We start from the raw sequence: 21,174 nt of genomic DNA, 5'->3' as shown, positions 1-21,174 counted from the left end.
GCAACGGAGCGGCTCCCCGGATGGGCAGAGCATCGCCCCCTGATGGGCATGCTGGGTGGATCCCGGTCAGGCACATGTGGGAGTCTGTCTGACTGCCTACCCGTTTCCAACTTCAGAAAATACAAAAAAAAAAAAAAAGTCTATTATTACCCAAAGCAACTTATAAATTCAATGCAATACCGATTAATATACCAATGACTTACTTCAAAGATATAAAACACATATTCCAAAAATTTATATGGAACCAAAAGAGAACACGAATAGCCTCAGCAATCTTGAAAAGGAAGAATAAAGTGGGAGGAATCACACTTCCGGATATCAAGTTATACTACAAGGCCATTGTACTCAAAACATCTTGGTACTGGCATAAGAACAGGCATATAGATCAATGGAACAGAACAGAGAAACCAGAAATAAACCCACACTTTTATGGACAACTGATATTTGACAAAGGAGGTTAACAGTATACATTGGAGTAAAGACAGCCTCTTCAACAAAGGGGGTTGGGAAAATTGGACAGTTACCTGCAAAAAAATGAAACTAGACCACCAACTTACACCATTCACAAAATACACTCAAAATGGATAAAAGTCTTAAATGAAAGCCATAAGACCATAAGCATCTTAGAAGAAAACAGGCAGTAAGCTCCCTGACATCTCTTGCAGCAATATATTTGCCGATTTATCTCCACAGGCAAGTGAAATAAAAGACAGGATAAACAAATGGGACTATATCAAACTAAAAAGATTTTGCACAGCTAAAGACAACAAGAACAGAATAAAAAGACAAACTACACAATGGGAGAATATATTTGACAATACGTCTGATAAGGGGTTAATAACGAAAATTTATAAAGAACTTGTAAAACTCAATACCAGGAAGACAAACAATCCAATCAAAAAATGGGCAAAAGAAATGAATAGACACTTCTCCAAAGAGGACATACAGATGGCCAATAGGCATATGAAAAAATGCTCAACATCACTAATCATTAAAGAAATACAAATTAAAACCACAATGAGATAGCTATCATCTCACACCAGTCAGAATGGCGATCACCAACAAAACAACACAGAATAAGTGCTGGCGAGGATGTGGAGAAAAGGGAACCCTCCTGCACTGCTGGTGGGAATGCAGACTGGTGCAGCCACTGTGGAAAACAGTATGGAGATTCTTCAAGAAATTAAAAATCAAACTGCCTTTTGACCCAGCTATCCTACTGTTAGGAATATACCCCATGAACACCATAGCACTGTGTGAAAAAAAGAAATGCACCCCCATGTTTATGGCAGCATTGTTCACAACAGCGAAGATCTGAAAACAGCCCAAGTGTCCGTCAGAGGACGAGTGGATTAAAAAGCTTTGGTACATATATACTATGGAATACTACTCAGCCATAAGAAATTATGACATCGGATCATTTACAACAACATAGATGGACCTTGATAACATTACACTGAGCGAAATAAGTAAATCAGAAAAAACTAAGAACTATATGATTCCATACATAGGTGGGACATAAAAATGAGACTCAGAGACATGAACAAGAGTGTGGGGGTTACGGGGTGGGGTGGGGGGAGGGGAGGGAGGGGGTTGGGGGAGGGGCACAAAAAAAAACAGAAGGTGACGGAAGACAATTGGACTTTGGGTGATGGGAATGCAGCCTAATCAAATATCAAAATAACCTAGAGATGTTTCCTCTGAACATATGTACCCTGATTTATCAATGTTACCCCATTAAAATTAATAAAAATATAATAAAATTTAAAAATTTTAAAAAAAGGAACAAGCTGTGTATCATCCATCTTTTTTTTTTGATTGATTGACTTTCCAGAGAGGAGAGAGGAATGGAGAAAGGAAGAGAGAAAGAGAGAGAAGCATTTGTGGTTCCACTCAGTCATGCATTCATTGGTTGCTTCCTGTGTGTGCCCTGACTGGGATCAAACCTGCAACCTTATTGTTTCAGGATAACACTGACTGACTGAGCTAACTGGCTAGGACCTATTTCATCAATCTTTTTTTTTTTTTTTTTTTTTTACAGAGACAGAGAGTGAGTCAGAGAGAGGGATAGACAGGGACAGACAGACAGGAACGGAGAGAGATGAGAAGCATCAATCATTAGTTTTTCATTGCGCGTTGCAACACCTTAGTTGTTCATTGATTGCTTTCTCATACGTGCCTTGACCACGGGCCTTCAGCAGACTGAGTAACCCCTTGCTGGAGTCTCAAACCTGGGTCCTCTGCATCCCATTCCAACCCTCTATCCACTGCACCACCGCCTGGTCAGGCTATTTCATCAGTCTTAAAAATAAATCTTTTTATCCCTCTTCTCCTACCAGCTCTGCCCCATTTTTTTCCTCCCTTTTGTAGCAAATCCTCTAGAACTGTCTAGACTCATTATTTCCAATTCCTTTCTCTGCAATCTTTAAAACTTATCTCAATTAGGTTTTTTGCCACTATCACTTCACCAAAACTGCTCATCATGACAATTTCCTTTATTTTGCTAAATCAATGGTCAATTCTCAATTCTTATCTGACCTGATCTTTCAAATAGCACTAAACACAGATATCATTCCTGAGTTCTTTTAACACTTTTCTTTATATGGCTTCTCTTAGTTTTCTTCCTTACTTCCTTTTCTTTCAGTCTTATTTTCTGATCTTTATCTTTTCTTCCTGTAGTCTCTGTTAAAGGACCTCAGGATCCAGTTTTCATTTTCTTCTCTCTGTACACCCAATACTTATGCAATCTCATCCAGTCTTACTGCATTAAATTCCAACTATACATCAAGGACTCCCAAGTTACAGCTCCTATACCTCATTCCTTCACATATATCAACCAGTTTATTCAACAGCACTCAAGTTAAGATTCGACATCTCCAACTTAACATGACCAAAATTTAACTCTGGATCATCCTATCTAAACCTGATCTACCTACAATACCCCTTATCTACACTGATGGCAACCTCTCTTTTCTTGTGCTCAGGTCCCAAACCCAAGAACCACACTTCACTCTGCTCTTTCTCTAATATCCTACATTCAATAAGTTAGGAAAAGCACTCAGCTCTACCTTCAAAATATATTTAGACTATTCCACATCTCACTACCTTCACTGATTATTAACTGACCCCATGCCCTCGTACACTGAATTCTCAACAGAACATCTAGAATGACCCTTTTAACGTTAGTCAGATCATGTCAGATCATGAGAGACTCCCCAGTTTCAGAGTAAAAGCTCAGAGCTTTAAAATGGCCTGGGAAGTCTACACCATCCAGTCTCATTGTTCTTGCATCTATCTTATACTATTCTCTCCCTCCCTCAGTGTTTCGTTGTTCTTTGAAGACACTACACATGCCTGGGGACTTTACTATTTTCTCTGCCTGGAATAGTCTTTTCCCAGGAACCAACATAGCTAACTGCCTCACCTCTTTCATCTCAGGTTCAAAAGTTACCTTCTTATTGAGGCTTATACTAATCACCTCATTTCAAACTATAATCTACCCTTCTCCCCTCACCCTGATATTTCTGATCCCTCTAAACGTATTATTTTCTTTCCATAGCAATTATCATTTTATAACATACTATATCATTTGCTTTTTTATTATACTTATTATACTATACTTTCTCCCTTTTCTAAACATAAGTGCTATGAGTGTATACATATTTATTCATATAGCCCAAGTACCAAAATAGTATCTGGAACTTAATAAATGCTTTTTTTTTTTTTAATTTATTTTATTGATTTTAGAGAAAGACTGATTTGTTGTTCCACTTACTTATACATCCATTGGTTGATTCTTGTATGTGCCCTGACCGGGGAATTGAACCTGCAACCTTGGCATGTCCGAACAATGCTCTAACCAACTAAGTTTATACACCAATACATGTTCTTTAGATACCTGTTCAATGAATGAAAGAGGTGAACAGATTAAGTCTCTCAAAAAAATCACCATATTGTCTGCCTGACCAGGCGATGGTGCAGTGGATAGAGCGTTGGACTGGGATCCAGAGGACCCAGGTTCGAGACCCCGAGGTCGCCAGCTTGAGCAAGGGGTCACTTGGTCTGCTGTAGCCACCCGGTCAAGGCACATATGAGAAATCAATCAATGAACAACTAAGGTGCTCCAAAAAAGAATTGATGCTTTTCATCTCTCTCCCTTCCTGTCTGTCTGTCTCTCTGTCTCTGTCACAAAATAAATAAATTAAATTAAAATGCTTAAAAAAATTGAAAAAAAAATTCACCATGTTGTCTGACCAGGCAGTGGTGCAGTGGATAGAGGGTCAGCCTGGGATGCTGAGGATCCAGGCTTGAAACCCTGAGGTAGCTGGCTTGAGCCCAAAGGTCGCTGGCTTGAGCAAGGGGTCACTCGCTCTGCTGGAGCCCCAGTCAAGGCACATATGAGAAAGCAATCAATGCACAACTAAGATGCTGCAATAAATTGATGCTTCTCTTCAGAAAAATACAAAAAAAAAAAAAATAGAACTGATGCTTCTCATCTCTCTCCCTTCCTGCCTCTCTCTCGCTTAAAAAAAAAAAAATCACTATATCAAAAATATCCAACAGTGCAAAGCACAGAGCAGGTACAATACTGTTTATTCATTCAACAACTTTTTATTACATCTACAATATGCTAACCACTGGGTATGCAGTGCTAAACAGAACAGACTTTCACTTCTGTCACAGCACTTAAAATAACTTATTGCACCTACATGCCTATCTCTCTGAATAGACTGCAGACTCCATGAAGACATGGAATGTAACCACTATAAGCACTCAATAAAATTTAATGAGTAATTGAATTAATATATGAACACATGAAACTGTCTTAATAGGAATTAATAAAACTAATATTCTGCTATATACTATTAGCTTAATCAATGAATATAAATATTGTATAAAGCTCAGGATGTGTGTCTAATGAGTTCTTAAATTAATAACAATATTGGTTATTTCCAGAAAATAGTACAATAAATATTTTGAATCAAAAGGTTTATTTAAGATCTCTCTAAGCAAACTCATTTTCCAAAACTCAAAATGGTTTAATAAGGTATCAACACCAAACTCCTCAAAATAAATGTAATACCAAGTCCTCCTCACCATCAGAAACACTTTTCAGGAACTTACCTTTACCTCCACTTAGTGGTTTTAAGTAGAGTGCCAAATCTTCAACACATTTCTTTGCAACTTCATAGTGTTTGTTCTCACCTAGATTACTTAACTTTATTGTCTGATGATCTGGTACCTAAAATCAATCAAAAATACTAAAGAAATGCATTTATCCTGCTTACTTATATTTTTTATATACTTGATAACAAGTACTTACATATTTATATATTTAAGAATAATCTCGATGAGTATAAAATGATAACACAGACATACATCAAAGTAGTACAAAAAATATTAAAGCCAAACACCTAGTCAATCTGCTTTCCAAGAATCAAGACTATCCTACTTAATAGCAAGTGCTGGGTAGATTAACAAATTTTTAAAAAGCAGGCAGTTAACAGTATTATATCAATGTTAATTTCTTTGAGTAACTATATATCAAAATTTTGAAAGATGTTAATATTAAAGGAAGCTGCAGAAAGTTAAACAGATTCTCTGTATTTTTTTGCAACTTTTTTATAAAAGTATTTCAAAAGAAAAAGCAGGGAAAAGGACAAAGATTTTTTCCCCATTAGCACTTGGCACCTTCTAACTGTATAATTTACTTACTATACTGTCCCCCCTTGCTAGAATATAAGCAACATAAGTGTTCTCATTGAAAGGTCAAAACTGCAGCTCTGCCACTTCTACAGTGACCCTGAGTAAATTATTAAATGCTCCAAGTCATGGTTTCCCTATCTACAAAATGAAGATGAAAATCCCTACTTCCCTGTGCCCTTATAAAAATTCAATTTAATTCAACAAATATTTATATTTATGGAGTGCTTATCATGTACCAAGCACAGTTTAAGGCACTAGGCATCTATTAATGAGCTAAACAGACAAAATTTCTTGCCCTTGTGAAGTTTACACTCTAGTGGATAAACAAGAAGCCTACCCATAATTAAAGAAACATAAATAAAAAACATAGTATTATATAATGAAAAGTTATCAGTAAAAAAAAAAAACAAGAATAAGGGAAATTGAAAGTGGAGAGAGGCTGCAATTTTAAGGTGGGTGGTCAGGATAGGTTTCCTTGGAAAACAGGACATCTGAAGAAAGACTTAAAAGAAGAGAAAGAACTACCATTCTAGGTAAAGATAACAGTCACTTCAAAAGAAGTCTGGTAGCCTGACCTGTGGTGGTGCAGTGGATAAAGCATCGACCTGGAATGCTGAGGTCGCCGGTTCAATACCCTGCACTTGCCTGGTCTAAGGCACATATGGGAGTTGAAGCTTCCTGCTCCTCCCTCCTTTCTTTCTCTCTCTCTCTCTCCTCTCTAAAATGAATAAATTTTTTTAAAAATCTAAAAAAAAAAAGTCCTCAGGTAGAAATACTTTTGGTATATTTAACAATCGACTAGCCCTGGCCAGTTTGCTCAGTGGATAGAGTGCCAGCCTGGCGTGTGAACATCCTGGGTTCAATTCCCAGCCAGAGCACACAGAAGAAGCACCCATCTGCTTCTCCACCCCTCCCCTCTCCTTTCTCTTTATCTCTCTCTTCCCCTCCCACAGCTGGGGCTCTACTGGAGCAAAGTTGGCCTGGGTTTTGAGGCTCCATGGCCTCTGCCTAGGGCGCTGGAGTGGCTCTGACTACAGCGGAGCAGCATCCCAGATGGGCCACCCCCTGGTGGGCAGGCTGGGTGGATCCCGGTCAGGTGCATGCAGGGTCGGTCTATCTGCCTCCCCCCCTTCTAACTTCGGAAAAATACAAAAATTAATTAATTAATTAATTTTTAAAAAAAGATAATATAAGTCACACTGTATAAGCCTGAAAGCTATTTAAAGGACTGAGAGAAAATTTATTTAAAAGACAAAGTCTGTAAAAAAAAAAAAAAAAAAAAAAGAGGCACCATTATTTTATGCACCATTAAGGAAAAAATGCTGCCAATTAAATTAGTACAGACTATTAACTACAAATGCATCATAATTTCAGAGTATCTGACTGGATTATGAAAATTGAAAAGAAATGCTGTGCTCTTAAAAGGAAAACTTTAAATATGAAAATACTATGAAATGGAGTATTTTAATTAATTGAATTTTCTAAGAAGTGATTAATCAGAAAAATCTTTACTTTCTTGCTTTAATATGTAGTTTATGATGTACAGAATCTTCTTCCTCACCTGTAAAATGGGAATAAAAACTACCTGAAAAGCTACAGCAAGAATCAATAAGATGTTGAATGCTAACCATCATACCTACACAGAGTAAGCCTTCATTAAATGAAAGTTACTATAAATCTAGGGTCTTGCTGATTCAATAAAATGATTATAAATAAGAAATAGAAAATTTATAGCACCTGAGCATAAGAAACTACAAAATTTGATAAACTCTGAAAAATGATTTTTGATACATACATCCCTAAATAGAACTTATTTTCTCATTTATAATGTCCTAAACATCAAGTGAAATTAAAAATATAATCAGCCTGACCAGGCGGTGGCGCAGTGGACAGAGTGTCAGACTGGGATGTGGAGGACCCAGGATTGAAACCCAGAGATCACCAGTTTGAGCGCAGGCTCACCAGCTTGACTGTGGGGTCACTGGCTTGAGCGGGGGATCAAAGACATGACCCCATGGTCACTGGCTTAAAGCTCAAGGTCACTGGCTTGAATCATTTGCTCTGCTGTAGCCCCCTGGTCAAGGCACATATGAGAAAACAATCAATGAACAACGAAGGTGCCACAACGAAGAACTGATATTTCTCATCTCTCTCCCTTTCTGTCTGTCCTATCTCTCCTTCTCCCTGACTCTTTCTCTGTCTCTGTCCAAAAAAAAAAAGAAATTAAAAAAATAATCAAGAACCTCTATTTCAGTGTTCTAGCTGGTTGCTTTCTGGCCAAAACTTTCATTACATCTTTTTTCATATCACCTAATGAATAAATATTTATATATACTTATATTAAAACTTCTTATCCACTAAAACCACTTATAGATATATTTTTTTAAGTTTTTTGGGGGTTTTTTTTAACAGGGACAGTGAGAGAGTCAGAGAGAGGGATAGATAGGAACAGACAGACAGGAACGCAGAGAGATGAAAAGCATCAGTTTTTTGTTGCAACACCTTAGTTGTTCATTGATTGCTTTCTCATATGTGCCTTGACCACGGTCCTTCAGCAGACCGAGTAACCCCTTGCTCGAGTCAGCGACCTTGGGTCCAAGCTGGTAAGCTTTTTGCTCAAGCCAGATGAGCCCGTGCTCAAGCTGGTGACCTTGGGATTTCGAACCTGGGTCCTTCCGCATCCCAGTCTGACACTCTTATCCACTGTGCCCCCGCCTGGTCAGGCAGATATATTTTTTTAATGTTCATTTTATTGATCTGAGAGGGAGAAAGTAGGAGGGAGGTAGCAGGGTGGGAGGGAGAGAGAGGGAGAGAAAGAGGAACAATGATCAGTTCGTGTATGTGCACTGAGCAGGGACTGAACTGGCACAACTTCTGTGCTTTGGGACAACACTCTAACCAACCGAGCCATCCATCCAGAGCCAAAACCACTTATAAACATAAGTTTTGACCACAGCATTGAACACAAAGAAATATATAACCATAATAAAATTAAGCTTTTACATAAGGATTGACATTATTTTTTAAAAGTCTTTTGCAGAATACAATCATGAAAATCAGGTACACTGAATATTTTATATGTCTCAAATATCATTAACAGCCAGACCAGGCGGTGGCGCAGTGGATAGAGCATCAAACTGGAATGCAAAAGACCCAGGTTCGAAACCCAGGGACGCTGGCTTGAGCAAGGGGTCACTCGCTCTGCTATAGCCCCCCAGTCAAGGCACATATGAGAAAGCAATCAATGAACAATGAAGGTGCCGCAAAGAAAAATTGATGCTTCTTGTCTCTCTCCCTTCCTGTCTGTCCCTCTCTCTGTCTCTCTGTCACAAAAATATAAAAATAAAAAAGTAAAAAAAAAATCATTAACATACTTTGTACCTCTTAATAAACAAAGTTCTATAATTATTACATATACCAAATAACTAAAATCTTTAAAGCTTACCTGGGCTCCAACTAACTGGAGAAGTGCGAAGTTGACAGGAAGTACATCAATGTCTGTGTTGATGGCAGTCTGGTCAAAAGGACAAGCTTTTCGGTGAAGTTTATTCAAGCAGGTCTTGCAAACAGTGTGTGAACAACCTAAACTGATGGGTTTGTGAACATTCTCATCAAATTCATTATAGCAGATTGGACAGGACAGAAATTCTGTCCATTGAGCTGCCTGCACAGGCATTGTGGAAGCTGGAAGCTCGGGTTAGCAGTCTAGCAGATCATTATTTTGCTGTGTAGTGTTTTGTAAGCTAGAAATGGACAAAAGTAAGAATTAACCACATACTCATCATTCACTTTTCAAGAGCTAAAAATAAAGTTAACTATCACAGCCTCAAAACTTAAAACACTTCTGAATAATTTTATATGTTTTGGATGTCTATTTGCTGAATTAAATTTCTGAAATTTTGTCCAGAAACAATATTCTAATACTGTTCCTTTCAACAAAACATATTTATATTGGTTGCTAATATAAGTCATCCAAACTTTCATGTATTTTTCTTAATGACCACATCAAGTAAACCTATTAACATTCCACATCTCATTTTTAGGGATACAAATTAATTTGGATTGATTTTTTTTAAAATGTCTCCTTTGGGTATCTACTACTCCACAACATATAAAATATGGCCTAAGAGTTAGTGAAGTCTGGAAACTATTGATCAAAAAAATATTATAATGAGTCAAGTGTGAAGACACAGCTTTGCCACCTGTAGGACCATGTCAGTCAAGGATATGTTCAATTTGTCAGCTTCACAAAAGAGAAAACTTCTGGTCAGGACTTGATTAGGAGGCTAATAGAGGTACTGAAAATACAGGTAATGATAGAACTGCTTATCCATAAATAAAATAAATATCCTGACCTCAAAATATAGTCAAAGTAAAAAAATAAAAATATTGTCTTACAAATCTTGAATGTGGTTCCCTACAATACTTTGACAAAACATATCATTTAGACATTAATTAATATATATTACCAAAAACTGTCAGGTCCAATCAGCAAAATATAGAAAAATAAAACAATATTAACATCTAATGATTCTCAATTTAAAAAAAGCAAACTATAAATTTCTATTTTTGCTATAATTGCACTGTGAAAAGAATTATATTTCCATAAAAGGCACATGGAAAATATAACTGACATTTTCTTATTCCTAATATCAAAATGTTTGCTTCATAATTTTCAGTAAAATAATATAAAAACTATAGTCATCTAATTAAAATCTTTAGATACCTAACTTGAACATTCTAAATTTCACAAATTTCCTGTATCTTCCAATAGTAAACTTATATAAGTCTGACAAAGGCTCTCTGGTGAACAAGAAATCTAGGTATTTACGGCAATTAAACAACCAATGGTTTATTTCATAAGAATGTTTATCAAACCAAATATATTAGTTCCACAGAAATTAGATATTTAAAAATAAAGTCAGATTCAGGACAGAAAGGTATATAACTGATTCTCTAATATCCTCCAATTCCAAGTAAAGAACTTTTTCATCTCTCTTTTCACAAAAACTAAGATTTTAAAAATATCTTGTATTTAAAAATGAAGTACTGGGTTTGCTATGTAAAAAGCAGCCTATAGAAACTTTCCCTCAAACAGCTCTAGAGGAATGTATCTAATATACATTGCCACATCTATTAATTCCATCAATCTTAAAACCAGTTAGTTGGCTTCCAACTTTAGAGATGAGCACTAAGCAGGTGAACAGATCACTCTCTGAAAGTATTTTAACTTTTTTTTTTTGTATTTTTCTGAAGTTGGAAAAGGGGAGGCAGTCAGACAGACTCCCACATGCGCCAGAACCGGGATCCACCCAGCATGCCCACCAGGGGGTGATGCTCTGTTGCAACCAGAGCCATTCTAGCGCCTGAGGCAGAGGCTATAGAGCCACCCCCAGCGCCTGGCCCAACTTTGCTCCAATGGAGCCCTGGCTGTGGGAGGGGAAGACAGAGACAGAGAGGAAGGAGAGGGGGAGGGGTGGAGAAGCAGATGGGCACTTCTCCTGTGTGCCCTGGCCAGCAATCGAACCCGGGACGCCTGCACACCAGGCAAATGCTCTACCACTGAGCAAGACGCTCTACCACTGAGCAAACCGGCCAGGGCCATATTTTAACACTTTAATGTTCAGCTTAAGAGGCTTCAGAATTATACAAGGAAAAACCCCTCTAAGAAAGAATAAATTTTATCTTAAATATACTATTGGGAGTCCTAATTTAGTTAATAATTTGAACTTATGAAATATTTATCAAAATAAGTCACTGAATCTATTTTTTTTATAATAGCTACCCGCTTGGAAATGCTAATTCAGAGAGTCAGGGTATATAGCAGGCCACTGAGTAATAGAAAACTAGTAGCAAATGCTCTCCTTAGTTTTTCAAAATCATCCTGAAATGCTTTAAAGTTAATTAGCATTTCATCTAAGCATAAAAATGCTATCTTCCATATTTTCACATATTAGCTTAAGTGTTCAAACTATTCCAGAATACATGTCATAGTTTCATGTTATAATATCCAATATGTGTTTCTAGGTCTACAAAAACCAGATGTTTGAATATTATAAAACTTTAATTTCTAGTAGAAATTTAATTAATACCTTTAAAAGACAGATTCTGCCAAAATTTTGGCAGTATCTCTGCCACGTTTTTCTTCTGCTATATGTCAGATTCTAACTTTCTGACAGGAAAATTATGAACTAAATTTTCCTTATAAAATATATAAGGAATTGATTTTTTTTTTTCTGAAGTGAGAAGCAGGGAGGCAGAGAGACAGACTCTCATATGTGCCCGACCAGGATCCACCCAGCATGTCCACTTGGGGGCAATGCTCTGCCCATCAGGGGCATTGCTCTTTTGCAACCCGAGCCATTTTTTTAGACCCTGAGGCTGAAGCCATGGAGCCATCCTCAGCGCCCAGGCCAACTTTGCTCCAATGGAGCCCTGGCTGGGGGAAGGGAAAGGGAGAAATAGAGAGAATGGAGAGGGGGAAGGGTGGAGAAGCAGATGAGCGCTTCTCCTGTGTGCCCTGGCCGGGAATTGAACTTCCACACGCTGGGCCTATGCTCTACCACTGGGCAAACCAGCCAGGGCTATTTGATTTATTTTTAAAGTTTTTCTTCAGTATCATTATCAATAATTGTAAACTCCTCAATAAAGATAAAATAAAAATTTTCCTAAAACAGAAAAGTTTATGTTGACCACTAAACTGTTTAAGTAATAATAATAAAACAGGACTTCCATTTTAAAGAAGGACACTTTGTAAACATTTACCTAGAAAACATTTTTATGATTATTAAAAATGATAGCCTATTGTCTTTATAATTTATTCTTAAAAGCATCTAAATGAACAATGGCAAATGAAGAATATATATATTAATGTGTAAGATTTCTAGATTTATATTAATACATTTTTATAGTAATTTATTTAAATCTATGGAGACCTAATTATAGTTAATTTTGAAGTATTCATACTAAAGATGCTCCCAAAACATGAGATAAAATGGATTAAAAAGCTCACAACTCTAGAGAAGTAAAGGATTTCTACTTCAGAAAAACATTCTAATTAAATAATTTGTATTAACTAATTCAGTTACTAGTTACTAAAATGGAAGAAAAAAAGTAAAACATATGAGAAACACTAAATTAAAGGTAGAACCTTAAATATATTTTTTCTCAAGTAATTTTCGAGACTATAAGTTCCTCAGTATGAATACTAACATAAAAAGGAAGAGTAATAAACATCTCTCATACAATGTAAATTACAAGCTGCTTTAAGAACAGCATGCCAGCTAAGTACTTTCATTTTCCGATGACAGACAGCCATGATGTTATGCAGCCAGTTATGACTATGACACCTGACTTTAAAATGCCAGAATAAAGTTTATGCTTCTTTCACTATTGTATTTAATATATATTACAATTCTTTTTATAAACATTTGGCTCAGGTCTGTTCATTAAAACACTCATTTCCACTCTGGCTCACCCATGTGAGAAATTTAAACTACTGAAATGGAATTTATAACAGTATTTCTCCTTTTAAAAACCTTTAAAATAATTAGTTTTGGACTCCACGAAATTATATTTAAAGCATCCTAGGTACAATTTAGATCTTAACCTATTAAAAAACAATTAAAATAATCTGTAAGCTCTAAAACAAAGCATTCAAACCTATCAGAAGGACTAGAGTAAAAGGAACTGAATTACAGTTCTAAAGATTATTATATAACTTTAGTGTAAGTTGGGAAAGATTTTTGACTCAAGTTTTACTTCAACCCAAGATGAAGGTTGAACTCAGTTTTTTACTAAGTATGAGGTTTTTAACTTTCAATGTTTTCTAATAGAACAGTAATGAAATAATTTTCTATTTTCATTAATATAGCAAAGTTTCGCTGCTTTAGTGATGACTAGACTTGAAAAATACTTATTTTTGAGACAGAACTTTCTTCTGCTTAACAAATAATGGCCACTGGATAACGTTATTCTTCATATTACCAAAGTCTCCAGGATTGTGATTTTTAAGAGGATCCTCTGTCAGGAAATTTTTGGTTTTCATGTGACTTTTTAATTCAGATAATTAATTTCTTGGAAAATATCCTTTAGAACAGCACCATCCAACAAGAAATATAATGCAAGCCACAAGTAATTTAAAATTTTCTAGTCATCATATTAAAAAAGGGAAAAACAGGGCGAAGTTAATTTGTATTATCTTGTATTTAACCTAATTGATCCAAAGTAGCATTTCAACATGTAATCAATGTTAAAAATTTAGATATTTAAAAAAATTGTTTTCTACTATGTTTTCAAAATCTGGTGTGCATTTTGCACTTTCAGCACATCTCAATTCACACCCGCCACACTTCAAGTGCTCAACTGCTACATGTGGCTACTAGCTAGTACTGGACAATGCAACTCTCCTTAAAATCAGACAGCAATACTCAAAACTAACTTAATATAGCAAATTTGAGGTGAAAACCATACCCTACACTTAAGGTTTTCATAAAATAGAAAACTCCGAGGATCATAAAGATGTAACTTACAACCATTATGAGACTGGGTGCAAAACATTTTTAATTTTCTGCTAGCTTTATTTTACCACATGCTTCCTTGTTCCATCACTAGAAAGTGAAACTTCAACCTAGTCCAAAACAATAAGCAAGAACTTATTATGGTAAGACCTTGTAAGTATATTTAGCATTCTCAGATATTACATACAATGCAGTTCAATTTTTGAATATAAAATTCTGTGCAAAAAAAAATGCTTTCCCTCCCAAAAGAATTTTTAACTTTTTCAAACTAAAAGACAGCAAATTACAAAAGCAGAAAGTGAGTTAATGAAAACATATGAACAAAGGACATAAAATCTTCTTGCATGTCAGGTTAACACAATAGTAATAAGAGATCAGGCGTAACTCAAAGGATCCACTAATGAACACGAAGGCAATTAAATCCTCAAAGAATGGGAGCCGATTTGAACCATAACATCTGCTTTTGAAATATATGTTTAGCATTATGTCCTCTAGCAATTTTCCAAACTCTACAATTTTTAAAACATCAAATCTCCAACAAAAATGGCAATCTTGAAAAAAACGGTCTTTGACAGGATGTGATGGTCTCTATTTCTTCAAAAAATGAATGTGGAAGTCAACTAGAGAGAAGGGACGTTTTGCTAGAACTGTGGTGTAGCTCTTTAGACAGAAAAAGTAAGAATGGGAGAATCCATGAACTCTTCTCAATGTTTCCAGAAGCCTTAAGTAAATGTGTATTTACCTATAAAAAGGCTCCACGGGCTAACTAAAACTTTTTTTTTTTTTTTGCTCTTGGGAAATTATAGTCATTTAGTGTAGCAGCATTAGCTTTTTCAGGTTAATCAGAAATTCCTTTTGGAACTTAAAACTTTGACTAATGCAAAAATGGAAGAAATTACTTAACCACTTTACTTGCCATACAAAGTCATTCTAATCTCAGCGGGTGGGAGAAAATAGGAATTAAAAAGAAGAGACCAGAGTAAGTGGTGAGTAGAAATAAAACGTCTAAAACAGGTTGGGAATCACCAGATTAGATCTACTTTATGTCAGTGATTACTTGAGACTATTCTGGTGTCAAGGTTCTATCTGCTGGTGTCTTAAAACACTTCTGTGATTCGAAAGCCGTAAATGACAGCTAACCTCACCTTCTCCTTTCCTGAGAGCTAAGGACAGAGAAAAGTAGATCTGCAACTGGGAAACAAAGATGCTTTCTACCATACTTCTAAGATGGTGGAAGAGTCTCCCTTAAGAGGCTTTCCCAGGAAGGAAAAATGAAAGAGGGAAAGAAGCAAGCCATAGCCGAATTCCCTGGCTTTGCCTCTTACCAGTGCTCCGTCGCGTCCACTGGGCACCCACCCTGGCCCGGCCATCTCCCTCCCAGGAGGGTAAGCCCTCCCGGGGCATTGTTTGACCACGGTCCCTATTTACCACTCCGATCGCCTCCACTATCCCAGCCCAGGGCTCTCGGGAAGCCTCAGAGCAGAAAGCCGGAAAGCTAGAGTCCGTGATGTGGGGAGGCCCTCCAAACCCCCTTACTAACTGGTACAGAAAGGGAAGGGAAGCCTGGCCTTTGCTTGGGTGGATTCTTCAGGGGTCAGAGGCGTCCCCTCGGCCGGAGACGAAGGGAGGTGGCCATTTGTGCCAGGCCTCGGTCCTGAAAAAGCCCGACCAAGGCGAGGGGCCTCCTCGGTCCCCGAACTCCCGGTCCGGTGTCAGGTGCGGCCCTCAGCTCCCAACCCTGGGGGCAGCGGCAGCGACAGCGCACAGGCCCCAGGCTCAGATGGTCTCCCGCCCGACCGCCGGGGACCGGGGACCCGGACTGCGGCCCGAGCCGCATCGTGCCCACCCCCGCCCTACCTGGGGGGGCCCGGGCGGGGTCGCTAAGGGCCGCTCCCGGGAGCCCCGCGACGGCGCGGCTCGGCGACAGAGGCGCCTCGTCTCGCCGGGGCAGAGCTCGGCGGCGGTTCCACGACCTCAAACTCCATCGGGAGCTACAGGGACAGCCCCGTTGGCGGCGGCGGAGGCCGCGACGGGGCCTCCTCCTCCTCCCTCCGCCTCCTCCTCCTCCGTCTCACGACAGAGGCGGACCTGAAGGGATCCTGTCCTAGCTCTCGCGAGAAGATACTCCCCACATCACGCGAGATCACGCAAGACTGGGAGTAGGGGCAGTGGAAGGAAAGCGTAGTAGACGGTGCCACCTGCTTTGCGCATCAGCTTCCCTCTGGTGGAGCCTGACCACCTCCTTCACGTGATTAGGGAGACCCGGAGTACTATGGGAGGTGCTCTTAGGATGCCTAGGCAAGCCGAAGGGGGTTATGGGAAACTCCCTGTACATTCATGTGCGCTTCGAGCCAGCCTCTGGGACATCGGTTTAGCAGCCACTGTCTGACTCCTCGCATGAAAAACCTGGTATCCATTTAGTATAATATGATGCACCTGTATTACTTTATAATCACTCTCCCATAATCAAGTGCTGACCCATCCCTCAGTACCTCGAGGTGCCAAGCAGTCTCCCTGTTTAATAAAAAAGAGATCATTTGTTTGACAGACAATAACACATACCTATATCCTTATTAAAGAGAAAACTGAGCTCCTCAGAGGCTGGCAGGCATAAAAATTCAAGTACAAATTCTGGCATTAGTAAATTTAAAAATATTTGTTGAAGGAATTTTTACAGTAAATTTTAGAGTAGAAGTTGTTCTTACTGTTTTTATATTGGAAGAAATAGACTGGGAATTAATATTTATGGACTGTGTGCCAAGTTCCATATTTTTTAAATGAGAGGAGGGGAGATAGACAAACTGCCACATGAGCCCTGACCAGGATCTACTCAACAACCCCCATCTGGGGCTGATGTTTGAATCAATCAAGCTATCCTCAGCGCCTGAGGCCGGCCCAAGAACCAATCGAGCCACTGGCTGCAAGAAGATAGCAAGAAGAGAGAGAGGGAGGAAAAGAGAAGCAGATAGTTGTTTCTCATGTGTGTCCTGACCAGGGATTGAACCCGGGAGGCTGGATGTACTCTGTATCCACTGAGCAAACTGGCCAAGGCCTGAAAAACATTTTAAAAAATTATTCGATAGCCACATCAAAGACTTTTCTGTCATGCCTGACCTGTGGTGGCGCAGATAAAGCATCGACCTGGAATGCTGAGGTTGTCAGTTCAAAACCTTGGGCTGGCCGGTCAAGGCACATATGGGAGTTGAAGCTTCCTGCTCCTCCCTTCTCTCTCTCTCTGTCTCTGTCTCTCTCTTCTCTCCTCTCCTCTCTAAAATCAATAAATAAAGTCTTAAAAAAAATTAAAAAAGACTTTTCTGTCATACACTTTTATCTTTTTCATACTCTTCTCTTTATGAAGTATGTTTATCTGTGCTAGAAAAGAGTTCCCCAAAAGCCACATGCAAAAGAATGAAGCTGGACTAGTTTGTCCCCCTGTACTAAAATTAACTCAAAATGGATCAAAGATCTAAACATAAGACCTGAAACAATAAAGTACATAGAAGAAGACATAGGTACCAAACTCATGGACCTGGGCTTTAAAGAGCATTTTATGAATTTGACTCCACAGGCAAGAGAAGTGAAAGCAAAAATTAATGAATGGGACTACATCAGACTAAGAAGTTTTTGTTCAGCAAGAGAAATTGATAACAAGATAAACAGACAGCCAACTAATTGGGAAATGATATTTTTAAACACCTGCTCAGATAAGGGCCTAATATCCAAAATATACAAAGAACTCATAAAACTCAACGACAAACAAACAAATAATCCAATAAAAAAATGGGAAGAGGATATGAACAGACACTTCTCCCAGGAAGAAATACAGATGGCCAACAGATATATGAAAAGATGCTCATCTTCTTTAGTTATTAGAGAAATGCAAATCAAAACTGCAATGAGATACCACCTCACACCTGTTAGATTAGCTATTATTAACAAGACAGGTAATAGCAAATGTTGGAGAGGTTGTGGAGAAAAAGGAACCCTCATCCACTGTTGGTGGGAATGTAAAGTAGTACAACCATTATGGAAGAAAGTATGGTGGTTCCTCAAAAAACTGAAAATAGAACTACCTTATGACCCAGCAATCCCTCTACTGGGTATATACCCCAAAAACTCAGAAACATTGACTTGTAAAGACACATGCAGCCCCATGTTCATTGCAGCATTGTTCACAGTGGCCAGGACATGGAAACAACCAAAAAGCCCATCAATAGATGACTGGATAAAGAAGATGTGGCACATATACACCATGGAATACTACTCAGCCATAAGAAATGATGACATCGGATCATTTATAGCAAAATGGTGGGACCTTGACAACATTATACGGAGTGAAATAAGTAAATCAGAAAAAACCAGGAACTGCATTTTTCCATACATAGATGGGACATAAAAGTGAAACCAAGAGACATTGATAAGAGTGTGGTGGTTACGGGGGGGAGGGAGGAGAGGGAGAGGGAAGGGGGAGGGGGAGGGGCACAGAGAGAACTAGATAGAGGGTGACAGGTCAATCTGACTTTGGGTGATGGGTATGCAACATAATTGAACTTTAAGATAACCTGGACATGTTGTCTTTGAATATATGTATCTTGATTTACTGATGTCACCCCATTAAAAATAAATAAAATAAAAAATAAAAAAAAATAAAAAAGAAACAATTACTGGAAATTACTATAAGAGAACTTGATTCAAAGAAAACAAGATAGAAGGTGACAGAGGACAATCTGACTTTGGGTGATGGGTATGCAACATAATTGAACGACAAGATAACCTGGACTTGTTATCTTTGAATATATGTATCCTAATTTATTGATGTCACCCCATTAAAAAAATAAAATTATTATATATATATATAAAAAAAAAAAAAAAAAAAAAAAGAAAAGAGTTCCCAAGAACGTTTCACTTGATTCAGTTTCTCATTCAACCAGATAGTGATGTATGTATGTACATACATATAGATACATACACACACATATATGTATGTTTTATTTCACTGGGAAGTTGTACATGATGACTTGATTTTTCAAAGGTGGCCTTGACACACTATATTTACAATTACAATCCGAATTCTGCTTCCCTGGCACTCCCTGCTTTATTTTCTCCATTTCCAAAATCTGACGTATATTAATATTTTAGATAATTTTCAATGCATTTATATGAGCCAAACTGATGACATATATGCTGGGGAGCATGATCTCAAATGCTTCGTGACATATATTAATTTTACTTGTTTAGATTTTTGTCTCCCTCCAGTAGAATTAAAGTTTTATGAGAGGATTTTCTTTGTTTTGTTTTGTTTTACAGATCCTGCCTAGGGCTTATTTGTACAAATAGCACAGGAGGACACCAGCTCCATGCAGACAGCAGCCCAGGGTTCACACCAGTCCTTCCATCCTCACATTGGCAGCCAGAAACCTCTACTGTGGAGCGTTTATTGGGGTCTGGGAAATTTTGGGAGCCTGTGCCAGAACCAGAGCTGGAGCCGGAACCACAGCCTAGAAGAGCCTGATTTGACCCTTGGCCTTTGGCTTGCAGAGCCTGAGACCCTTGGCAATGCAGGAACAAGCAAGTTTCTTAAGCTTGGCGTGAGCAATGTAAGAAGGTCAATTGAGCTTGCAGCTGTTGCCCTTTGGGATTAGGGGCTCAACCTCCTTGGGCTTTACCAGGGCTTGGTATCCTTGACACATGCACTCAGGGCCTTAGCCTGCATCTTCTTCAGTCCCTTGTTACGCTTCTTGGGGAAGTGCATGTTATCCCGGAACTTGAGGTATATAGCCCCTTCAGAGATTCACATCTTTGTGACCAGGGTTTCTTGGTGCCATTTCTGTGGCATTTTCGGGACTGGTTGTGTTTGATGTGGTTCTTGGACTTGGCCATATCTACACCAAAGCCCAAGACTCCCTAAGCCAAAACCAGGGATTTTTGTTGTTTCACCTAACTCAGGCATGGCCAACATCCAGCCCGTGTATTGAGTTTATGCGGCCCGTGATTAAATTTTTAATATTCTCCACTACTTTAAAATCACAGCTACTCAGAAGCAGAAAGCGTCAAGATATTTAAGAAGATAGTGATATGCAGAAAAGGATTACGTGTGTGATTAATCTAGGGTTAACTTCCAGTTGAATGGATTCGCAATACTTCTTTATTTTTTTTTTTAATTCCATTATAAAGATTTACAACTTTTTTTTTTTTTTTTCCGAAGCTGGAAACCGGGAGAGACAGTCAGACAGACTCCCGCATGCGCCCGACCAGGATCCACCCAGCACGCCCACCAGGGGGCGACGCTCTGCCCACCAGGGGGCGATGCTCTGCCCCTCAGGGGCGTCGCTCTGTTGCGACCAGAGCCACTCTAGTGCCTGGGACAGAGGCCAAGGAGCCATCCCCAGCGTCCGGGCCATCTTTGCTCCAATGGAGCCTCGCTGCGGGAGGGGAAGAGAGAGACAGAGAGGAAGGAGAGGGGGAGGGGTGGAGAAGCAGATGGGTGCTTCTCCTGTGTGCCCTGGCCGGGAATTGAACCCGGGACCCCTTGCACGCCAGACCGAAGCTCTACCACTGAGCAAACCGGCCAGGGCCAAGATTTACAACTTTTGGCCATAGTTTTTTGTTTGTTTTTGTTTTTTTTAGAGACAGATTGAGAGTCAGAGAGAGGGATAGATAGGGACAGACAGGCAGGAAAGGAGAGAGATGAGAAGTATCAATCATTAGTTTTTCGTTGCAACACCTTAGTTGTTCATTGATTGCTTCCTCGTATGTGCCTTGACCGTGGGCCTTCAGCAGACCGAGTAACCCCTTGCTCGAGCCAGCATCCTTGGGTCCAAGCTGGTGAGCTCTGCTCAAACCAGATGAGCCCGCGCTCAAGCTGGTGACCTCAGAGTCTCGAACCTGGGTCCTCCACATCCCAGTCCGACACTCTATCCATTGCACCGCCACCTGGTCAGGCAAGATT

At 38.9% G+C, this 21,174-nt stretch overlaps 1 protein-coding gene across 3 annotated transcripts in view; it reads right to left on the bottom strand.

The window, feature by feature from the left end:
• The window catches only part of RC3H2 (ring finger and CCCH-type domains 2), a 53,053-nt gene extending 36,752 nt beyond the window's left edge, over nt 1–16,301 (bottom strand). For 2 of the 3 annotated variants that reach the window (XM_066367217.1, XM_066367219.1), the window contains exons 1-3: nt 16,083–16,301; nt 9,152–9,449; nt 5,125–5,242 (exon numbers count right to left, since the gene is read on the bottom strand). In XM_066367217.1, coding sequence (XP_066223314.1) covers nt 5,125–5,242; nt 9,152–9,382 — 349 coding nt within the window. In that variant the 5' untranslated portion in view covers nt 9,383–9,449; nt 16,083–16,301. Of the gene's footprint in view, nt 1–5,124; nt 5,243–9,151; nt 9,450–14,237; nt 14,336–16,082 lie in introns of all 3 variants that reach the window. The other variant, XM_066367218.1, reaches the window with a different exon arrangement.
• Between the last annotated feature and the right edge of the window lie 4,873 nt (nt 16,302–21,174).

This window comes from Saccopteryx leptura, chromosome 2, assembly GCF_036850995.1.
Source record: "Saccopteryx leptura isolate mSacLep1 chromosome 2, mSacLep1_pri_phased_curated, whole genome shotgun sequence".
NCBI lineage: Eukaryota > Metazoa > Chordata > Mammalia > Chiroptera > Emballonuridae > Saccopteryx > Saccopteryx leptura.
The sequence above is the reverse complement of the archived record's forward strand: the minus strand, read 5'-3'. Positions and strand labels throughout refer to the sequence as shown.